Here is a 10683-nt window from a genome sequence, read left to right on the forward strand (position 1 = left end):
GAAAGGTCTTGTGTAGGTCTGTCACCTGGAGCAGACTGAGGAATAGTAAGAATTAATACTATCGGGGCACGCAAGGAAAAATCTGTTTCTTCGCAGGCAGCATAACCACAATTCAAAAGCTACTTTTGACTATTAAAATATAGGAACAATGAGTTGTATCACATGGAATTAAAATATTATTTAGTGAAATATTTCTAACTATCTATGACTTTGGTAGTGATGAAATTAAAGAGGGAGAAAATGTCACTTGAAATAATATCAAGAATAAAAGGAAGGCTTTTTATTTGTAAGGGAGGAGAGACTTGAGAGAATGAGTTTAGTTAAAGAAAACAGTTTAGAAAGAGAAACTTAAGAACTTGCTGATTTTAAAAACTTCTTATTTCTCTGACAATTGTATTTTTGTTGTCTGTCTTGCCATTTTTATTGATTTCCCCAACTCACTAACATCCGGTTTCCCAGTTTTGTTCCCTCCCATTCCCTCTTGTTCCTCCTCTTCTTCCTTTTTCCTGCTCGCCCAGCTTACTCTCCTCCCACGACTCCACTCCTCTCTTCTTTCCTCTCTAGACTCTGTCCTCAAAAACCTCACCATTTCCATAGCTTCACCTGTCCCCTCTATGGAGATAACTCACTTTAGGTTAAGGCATAGCCTCCTCTCCAAGCTCCTCTGTGCCTACTCACCCAACTCCAACCTTAAACTCAGTATGCTCAAAGTTAAAATCATCTTCGTTCTCAAATCTACTCCTTCTCCTGTGTCCTCTTTTTCTTTTGATGGTGTCATTATATTCCTGTCAACCACAATTAAATGATCGGGGTCATGATTAAGTGCCAACATCAAATGATTTAGTAAAGTCCCCCATCTGCATTTTACTCGTTTCCTGCTCCAGCGCAGTTATTGTCTTCATTACTCTCATCACCAGGAGCCCTTCATCTAGTCACCCTATCTCTGTCTTTCTCCTTCTGTCAACCCACCCTCTGCACTACTGTTGCTATAGCCTTCCTGAAGCACCATCTCCCTTAGTACCTCCCAAGACTTCTCACTATCTATACATAATGTTCTAGATCCTTAGTCCTACATCAAAAGTCCACAAAAATTGGATTCCAACCTCTTCACCCATTGGGAACTAGCCACATTATCAATAATTTAGGGTTAAAAAATGATGATACTAATTGATTTAAGATAACATTACTGAGATGTGTGTTAGTGGGGAATGGTATTTATACCTTTTTTTATCTTACCAATACTTATCATGTCCCAGCAGAATGATAACTGGCATGAGTAACCATAAAATGTAAATTATAAGAAGTCTTACTTTTGCGCTTCATCTCTAAGGTCTTATGTTCTTTTTCTTTTTATTTCCAAGACAAATTTTACTTTTAAATTTCGGTTAACTAGATCCTTGAGAAATGTAATGAGTTTGTAACTTATTATAGAAGCTAGATAAATAATTCCTTCTATAAAGCCTCATAATGAATAATAATATTTGTTTTCTAAACAGAGATGTGATGGATCAGTGCAGCCTGTTTCCCTGCTTTTTTTTTTAACACATTTCTGTCTTTCTGCTTGTTGACATTGTTCTCTTACTCTTCTCCCACTTGCTTTCTTAATCTTAATATTCATTTTAATACAGATATGTACTGTACCATACAGTAGTTATAAGTGGCTATTATTCAGCTTTGCTTGGCTTATCTAACCATTCTCCATACATTATGCAGTTCATTTATTCATCCACTCACTCAGACTGTCATCCAGCCAACATTTATTGAACATCTTTGACTTTTCAGGGACTGAAAGGCTAAATATGCAAGTTATCATGCACACATACTCACACACATATCTATATAGATGATTGATAGATAGATAGAGACATATATATATATATATATAGGCATATATACTCATGTATACACATATTTTAAACAGTAGTTTTTGAATCTAAAATTTCAGTTATTTAAAGTTAATTTGCTTTTTTGATATCTTAGTCTTCTATATCAGATGTTAATTTTTTTCACGTGTTTCAGTCAGCTATTAAAACGTCGGAAGGTGTCGGTGCCTTTAAAAATTGAACAGCTTTCTGAAGAATTGGATGCATGGAGAGCATGTACACAATCTATCAACCAGTGAGTGAAAATGTTATAAAAATTGGAAACAGAGAGTATTAATATCACATCAAACTTGTTGAAATGTCATTATTATTCTTAGCAAAATTATGAATCTTGGTTTGTTTAGCATATATTCACTAATATTTTACAATGCTGATCTTTTCTGCCTTTTTAAGTCAGAAAAGGCTTTTTAAGCCTTTGTTTTACTATAAATTAAGTCTAAAGTTGATTTGACGTCATCTATAAAGGGGAACTAAATAATTATCAGGGACTGTTTCTAATCTAAACCTTCATAATTCTATGATTCTACAAAAATGAAAATGTAATGTCTGTTGAAAATATAGATCATCAGAAGACTCTCCATATACACCCCCTTCTGAGTCACAAAGAATGGTTTATGCAACTTTACTAAAGAGGCTAAAAGACGAATCACTCAAAGGAATTATTGGACATGATTATGTGACTGGATCAAATCTTCCCAGTCATTCTGATATTCACATCTCTTGTCTCACGGGATTAAAAATCCAGGTACAACCTAATGACACATATCAATTGTGCATTTCTATCATTTTTATTTTTTTCATTATATTTTGAAATGTGATCTTAAAAATAAGCATAATCTGGATTAGGTACCTCTAAAGAGTCCTGAGACCCAGTGAGAAGATAGTCCCCTAATGCTTTCATAGTTAGTGTAAATGGTCCCTCTCCTTAAAATAAATTCATATATTCATTGTGCTATTATCATAAAAGCAATTCATGTAAATAGGTATACTTAGAAACAAATGGCATGTGTACTCAGGAACAAATGTTTAAAATACAGATCATATCCTTAGGGAAATTAAATAAGGGAGACAAAGCAACAATCAACACAGCTACAAATGATTATATCTCTAGATTAAATTTAACTTTATAGTCTTTATTTGTATTTTATACACACAAAGAAAGCCATTAAAAACTGATACACATATAATATATTATTGATATAGATGTTCTTGCACTGACTTACTAAACTTTTCAGCAATTAAAAATTATTGGAATCAATCATGAGAGATAGCTAATCCCAAAGAATGGTCGCTAACATACAATCAAAGTAATGATGGTGAGTGATGCCAGAGCCTTCCAGTGTGCCCTGAGAGGTATGGGGGCATTATCTCCATCATCTCACAGCTAAGACCAGTTATAAGTGCACCCATGAAGTAAAGGTGAATCCCCATCAAATGCTAATTGAGACTATAGATTGTATGGAAAGAACTCTACTTTCCAGTAATAGTCACATTTTATAAGTGGCTAATTAATTACATCTCTAATACTGACATGCCAGAACAACAGAAAAAGGTGTTTTGGAGGATATCCACTCAAAATAAATAGCTTGCTACCAGTATAAACCCAAACTAGTGTAAACTTGACACTGCAAAGTAAGTCTTCAGAACACACCAATATATTTCAAGAAACAGACAGGACATACAATTGTATATATGCTTATTATCCACTTATGTTCAGAGATTAAAAACAAGAACAAAGCATTAAATTCAGAAAGTCATAATTCAGAGCAAAAAACATAATGCAATTTTGAGAATATATGTTTAGTGCCACACACTGCCATCTGGGTACCATTTCTAGTACTTGGTACCTTCACATTCCTTTTTTCTGGTTCTTTTTCTCCATCTAAGAGAGCCAAGAGACCTAATAGATGTGCTGTCTAACCTCTTTACCCGGACCACATTCGGAAAGGATCTAGTAATTATCTTATATATACTAAGGAGCAAATAACAGATCTAGATGGAGTGCTACTCTCCCAGGATATTTCTGTCTCAACAAAAAATTAATGTGTTCTAGTTATAACTGAAATTTCAAGTACCTATGACTAGGAAGTTGTCTACTTTATATGATGGATTTTCCAATACCTAGAAATAATTTGTTAACAAGCTGTATCATTTGAAATCATAATAAAAAACCGGGTAACTTTAGAACATAATTAAGAAAATAAGTTTTTATTTTGCATTTTTTAAATCATGCTTTTCCTTCTAAGAGCTGGGAAATATAGTTTGAAAAGTTTTTTGGTTTTTGGTTTTCTTTTTGCATTAGGTTCTTCAAAACTACCCTTGACATACAAAATAACTGATGAAACTAAATTATAAATATAACAGTAAATCACATGCTTGCTGTGATTTTAAATTACATAGACACATATACAGCAGTGTCTTTTTTATCTTTTGGAGAGTAGATTCAGTTTCTTAAATAATTTTCCCCAGTGAATGATAAAAATAGTAAAGTATATTTAAGTCTATTACTAAACATATATGAATTTATGCACTATTAACTTTGTAGTAATCAATAGATTAACAATACCTGTTATCATTGATAGCACTACTGTATTTAAGAATTCAACTTATAAAATTAAATTATATTTTGAAAGACATCAGAGTGTAACATTAAGATATTTTAAAATGTGGCAGTTCAAAAAAATCTAATTTTTCTCATATTTTCAAATTTTCTATCAGCATTGGTTTTTTATTACAGTGATTGTTTCTGGAAGTTTAAAAACATGATGCAAATTTATAATATCATCTTCTCTTTCCTCAACTCTCACTGTGTGCAGGGCCCTGTATATTTCCTTGAAGATGGGAAATCCACTATCTCATTGAATGATGCTTTGATGTGGGCAAAGGTGAATCCATTCTCACCTTTAGGGACTGGAATACGACTCAACCCATTTTGATAGAGGTTTTTCTCCATGCTTAATTGTTTTTTTAAAAAAGACCTTTTGTGGGTTAGTATTAACTTTAGCTTTGTTGTCCAAGAGCCAAAGGTTGGGAGGAGGAGGAGGTGGGGAATGACGGTTGGCTTTGTTCGTTAACTTCAAAAAATAAAATATTTATATATTTTTCAGGAAAAATAGATGTCTCCTTTATAAAATAGTCGTATTTGGAAAGATGGTAATATTTAAATTATAAAGGAGTAAATAATGTAAAATAACATATAAAACTTTTACAAAGCATAAAAGATACCCAAATATTATATTGTTGAAACATTGAAACGTATAAAATAGTACAACGCTTAGAAAAGTACTTGACATACAGTAAGTACTTAATATTTGAATGACCGAATATCTCAAAATGTTGAACTGGAAGGTATATACGACTGATCGAGTTAACACTTATATTGTCCTCTATTTAATGTATAGTAAACCACTAGTATTAACTCATATTTAATGAAAATTTTCAGTTATAAGTTTAAAATATATCAATAAATGCATACATAGTCAAAATACTTTTGAGTTTTATTTTTTAAAAATAAAACATTACTAAGGTTTCTATCTGAAATTCAAACATCCAATTATAAAGAAATAGGTTAAAATGAGCATAAATACATTGGGGTTGAAAAAGCAAAATGCAGTCAAATCTGTATGAGAATTTGTATCTGATGATAATTGACTATTTTAAATGATATTTGTTATGTAAAGACATTTGATTAATGCACTTAATATTTTCATAATCTCTAATCAGTTTTTATTAACTCTAACTCATCATTTATTTGATAAAAACTGTTTGAAATAAATTTCTGTAAGTAGATATTAGTTGAAATTTTGGGTATATTATGCAAATTCAAGTTTTTAAAATATTTATTAAAAGAGTAAAGCTATTAAAAAAGCCTGAGGCATGACTACAAGTATTTTAATTATCCTAGAATTCTGACTTTGAAATTTATGAAATTAATGCATACTAGGAAGAATAGTACTTTGATACTCAAGTTGTTTTATAGGATTTATAATATAGATGTTTTTGTCTAACTAAAGAGTAAGCTCATATAACTAGAATAATTATGGTTTTTATTACCTTTAAACTTGTTGTATGTAAAATATTTTAAAATTTTTCTTAAACAGGCTTCTTAAAACAGAAACCAATATACATTATGTACCTATCTATCACATTCACCACTTCTAACTCCTCAAGAAGATATAGGCTTAAATTCCATTTTATAAAATAATAATTAATATTATAGAAGAGAATATATGTAACTCAGAGATGCAGTGGGTCATATAAAATGTGTCTAAGAATTTTTTTAACCCTTAGTGATATGTGTAACCCAAATACTTTTAGGTGGGGAGGATTATTAATTGGCATATATGTACTAAAATTTTCTTACTTAAAAATGGCAGTCTAAATACTACTATCATTCTCTTTATTTTGTCTTAAATAGATTCAGAAGTCTCTTATGTGCTTTAAATAATTCAAAAAATATGAGTTTAAATTATATATAAATAATTGTTACCTTCTGTATTTTTAATGGATGCAGGAAAATAAAATATTTTTATGTATAAAATGTGAAAAAATCATGACTCTAGCACATGAAGACAACAGAGAGTAACCCAGTTGTTGTCTGAAATCTAAATCTGATTGATTCAAGTGCAACTCTGTTATTCTTTGCCATCTATGATATCGTATATCTTAATTTTAACTGTTAATTTTTTGTAGAATTATGTCATTCGACTATGCCAATCTGTATATATTGTGCCTTAATATGAAAAACGAAGCATTTTTTAAAATGTATAAAAGTATTTTTCATTATTAGATTTCATATGCATGAAATAATATGAAGTTATTTTCGTAACTGAAGATGTCCATATAACCAGGAATGCAGACAAATTATATTTTGCAAGTTTAAATCTGCCTTTATGAAAGAGGTCTCATTAGACAATGATTTACAAGCATTGGAAAAATATTTTGCCATAAAAATTACCAGCTGGTGAACAAAATTGCAATATCAAAATCAGCTACATCTCGTAAAAATTTATGATGATTATGTCAATCAAAATTAATGAAATATATATATGTATTTCCACAAAGTCATCCAGATGTGTTCAGGAACATGGTTGCATTAGAGCAATGACTCCATTTTGTCCTTATAATAGGAAAATTAACACTTTTTTGGTTTTAAGTTTAAAGGTATTCTGAACATAGTAAAAAGCCTCACAAATTACTTGTAAAATTTGGGATTTCATATTAGTATACTAGTAATACAGAAGATATATTTATAGTCGATTCTTAGTAAATGTTTACTGTACCATATCTTTGAAACATTTGTACCTAAATAATTGAAAAAAGTACTTTCATGCTGAATTTAAATACCGTATGACTGTGCTATAATATGGCATGTAGTTGTCTAGATTTTCATGTATTTTTGTACGTCAGATCCCCTAAATTTTAATAAATACCGCAATTAAAGCCAGATATGACATAGCAGATATTACTTAGCAGTTAACTGCTAAGATAAGTGTCTGTCTTGTCCTTAAAACTATCATTGAGAGAACACTATTTCCCCATAAATGCTGGGTCGGTGTCATCAAAGGTGTGAAGTGCTGAGCTGCCCATCTGGATTATTACCCTACTTGGAAACATAGAAAAGTCACTTCATTGGGTGGTTCAGGGGAAAGATTCTCCATTTGTGAGAAACATTGACTACAATAAACCCCAAAATTATAAAAGAGAAATAAGGCTTACTAGTGAATAAAAACAGAGTATCACAGAGGCTTCCATTCCCATGATAAGCATTCTGCCAACTGATTGAAAAGGTTTTTCTTCCTATAGGGGCTGCTGTAGCTCCTAGAAAAGTTCATTGCTTCCTTCTGACAGAGATCCCTGGTGAAGAGAACGGCCTTCGTGTGGTTCGCCTGTAGTGCTAGCTTCTGTTGACACAACTCATCCTCTGGGAAGTTCTTGAAATTACCTACTTTGACCAGACATGCTACCTTCATTTATTTATTTACTATGGAATGAAGCTTACAGACCATTTCATATTTTTCATAGCTCTCTATAGATCCCACAGGAGTCTAGGAAATTTAACATAGTCCAAGAGGGATTAGCTTTTTCAGGAGATTGAACACAGAATCAAGAGAATAAAGAAACATATTATTTGACTGTCTACTCAAATCTAATCCTTTTCTCAGGATCTTTTCCCAAGCTGAGCTTCAGAAGACTTGTTTCTAAAAGACGCTTTCCTAAGGAACTGTATTTTATGAGTTAAAAATTATTCCCATAATTTTATATTTGTTTGTCCTATTAGAATGCAAGGCAGCAGGTCAATAACCGATAGCTGGTTAAGATATTCATTTGAAATAAATTCTTAACCTCAGATAAAATCAGATTCTAAATACATTTCTAAGAAGTCATCTATTTCACCAGGGCTCTCTTTAATTTCTTTTACTAAATATGAGCTACGCAAAAATTAAACAAGAATGTCTTTGGATGTAGAAATTCTAATAAAACTGCCTAAGCCTTCAAAGATGCAGAAAAACTGATAGTTTAGCTGGAAACTGACAAATATGTCACAGGATTCACTGTTAGCAATAGTCATCTTGGAATTCAAAGGAAACAGTGAGATGGCATGAAAACATGAGTTATTCTAGTTGAAGAAGATTTTCCAAATATGAATATAAAATTACCGAAAATATATGAAAGATAAGCAGTCTTTCAGGATATCAACCTGCTTTTGTTTCCCTTCAATAAAAATATGGGGCATGACAGCAACCAGTAGGAATTTTTTAATTGAATTAAATGGATTGCTAAACACTAAAACCAATTTCCAAGTAAAGCATGACTTTCCTTCTCCACAACTCAATATCAATGGGAAGGACACCTATTTTTAAAAACTGGTTTAAATAAGGCTATTTATGATGGTGGGCAAGATTTTCTATGGGCCAATGTATAATAATAATCATTCAGAATAAATTTGTATTAATTAGTGTGATATGTAAATATGTAGTATCAGGCAAATTAGTAGCTCTTTTCATTACTAATGAGGAAAACATTACAAAGTAGATTCACCACTCCTACAAATTTTGTGAGAAAGAACTCATCATGGTGAAATAACTATACCTTTAAAATTATTTTTGCTCCTCCTGTACTAATTAATTTGATTTCGTAGTTTCAACATTACCTGGCACAGGTGTTTTAAATAAATAGTTGTTGACTGGAAATGAAAAAAACATGTTCTTCAATGCAATTATGGATAAGAAACCACTTTAATTTACTTATTATTGAAATATATCCCAAACTAGGTGATTCTATCCCTTTAGTATAAGGCAAGAGATGGTGGCATCACTTCTTCAAAGCCTGGTGCTTTTCAAGGTCACTTTTCCATCTTTGAGAGGTTTTGTAGCAGATTCAAAAGGTGTTCCAGCTTGCTTCACATGAATTGTTTTAAGTGAATTGCCACCATTACCTGTATTTGCTGGAATATTTAAATAAAATTAAAATCAATGTGTGGTTATTAAATATTTATACAACCATCAATGTTTCCAGTACATCAAACAAATGCACAATGATTGGCAACAGGTTGAGCACAGGTTAATCGAAAGCCTGGTAAACAAAATATTTAAAGCACACATTATAGTAGTCATAAATAAATCTGAATGTCACCCACCTCCAAGTCATCAGCAGTGACTAAAAATAACCAGGGCTTATTTTGGAGCATCTGATACTGAATATGACTCAACTATTTTTAAATGTTGCTTCAGAAAGCAGCTGAGGCAACAGTGCTACAATTTTAATAGTGCTTAGATTTGGCACATACACATAATTCATACGTCAGTTTCTGGAACTCTGATGTACTGAAGCATGCATGCTGGCCACCCAGGCCCGTTAAGTCACTCATTTCTAAAGTGAGGGGCTAGTGGCAACTAAGAAATCTATATTCTCTTGGCCTGCTATTTTGCTAACACTAGATTTAGGTAAACTGAGGAATTTAAGTATAAAAAAAAGAAAAAAACAAAGATAACCTGTATTACAACTAATTTTCACCACCTCATTTGATAATTAGAAGCTTTTCAGATGAACAGCCTGTGTTTCCGTGCTATTAAGTGCAATCTTAGATGGTAAAACAGGGTTCATTTCCTACTGTCTGATGCCTTTGGCTCTTTCTCTTCTGTTCACTCTGATGTTCACTTACCTTAACTAATTACTCTTTTATTGGGAATAACTGAAATGGAATCCCATTAACAAATTTGGGAGGGAAAGTAACTTAAAGCTTAGCAAAATAGTCCTCATCTGTGTAATTGCCAAAGTCAAATTCACAGCATTTATTCCTGTTATGCACAGATTGAGAGAATCCAAGTGTCTGGAACAGGATCGAGAGAAGTAAAAAGATAAAAGCATGTTCTTTCCCATCCTGATCCAGCGAAGACCCCCATAAGCTTGTCATCCATCTTGAAAAGGAGAGAAAAAGACCACTAAAGTTGAGATGGAATTGTAAAAGAGAATAGAGAACAAAATGGGAGGTGTTATTTATAATAGCTGCATTATTAAAATTGTAAAAGTATAATCCATTCTATGTGGTTTGATCTGGAATGATGACAGCATATAGTTTTTCTAAAACTCATAAGTAAACCTTGAAAGTTTTTCGAAAAGATAACAAATGATAACAAATGAGGAATTCAAATATCAGTAGGCATCATTTTTATATACGGTGCTTTGCATCTGTTCCTCGCATAGGAAGGAAGCTCTGCTACTTCTACTTCTACCTTTACTTTATAGGTCCCAAAGCAAGTGGTCATATCAGTTAGTCTTAAGGTCCAGTTAGCCATAA

At 32.0% G+C, this 10683-nt stretch overlaps 2 protein-coding genes across 2 annotated transcripts in view; one reads left to right on the forward strand and one right to left on the reverse strand.

Annotated features, from left to right (window-relative positions):
* The window catches only part of WDR17 (WD repeat domain 17), a 67728-nt gene extending 62817 nt beyond the window's left edge, over nt 1-4911 (forward strand). Inside the window, exons 27-29 of the mRNA XM_025050025.1 lie at nt 2020-2118; nt 2445-2628; nt 4700-4911. Coding sequence (XP_024905793.1) covers nt 2020-2118; nt 2445-2628; nt 4700-4819 — 403 coding nt within the window. The 3' untranslated portion in view covers nt 4820-4911. The remainder of the gene's footprint in view (nt 1-2019; nt 2119-2444; nt 2629-4699) is intronic.
* Nucleotides 4912-9205: 4294 nt separating this feature from the next.
* Nucleotides 9206-10683, reverse strand: part of SPATA4 (spermatogenesis associated 4) — a 5497-nt gene continuing 4019 nt past the window's right edge. Inside the window, exon 6 of the mRNA XM_006916476.1 lies at nt 9206-9330. Within this exon, the coding sequence (XP_006916538.1) occupies nt 9206-9330 (125 nt within the window). The remainder of the gene's footprint in view (nt 9331-10683) is intronic.

The sequence above is a fragment of the Pteropus alecto genome, unplaced genomic scaffold (genome assembly GCF_000325575.1).
Source record: "Pteropus alecto unplaced genomic scaffold, ASM32557v1 scaffold24, whole genome shotgun sequence".
Taxonomy (NCBI): domain Eukaryota; kingdom Metazoa; phylum Chordata; class Mammalia; order Chiroptera; family Pteropodidae; genus Pteropus; species Pteropus alecto.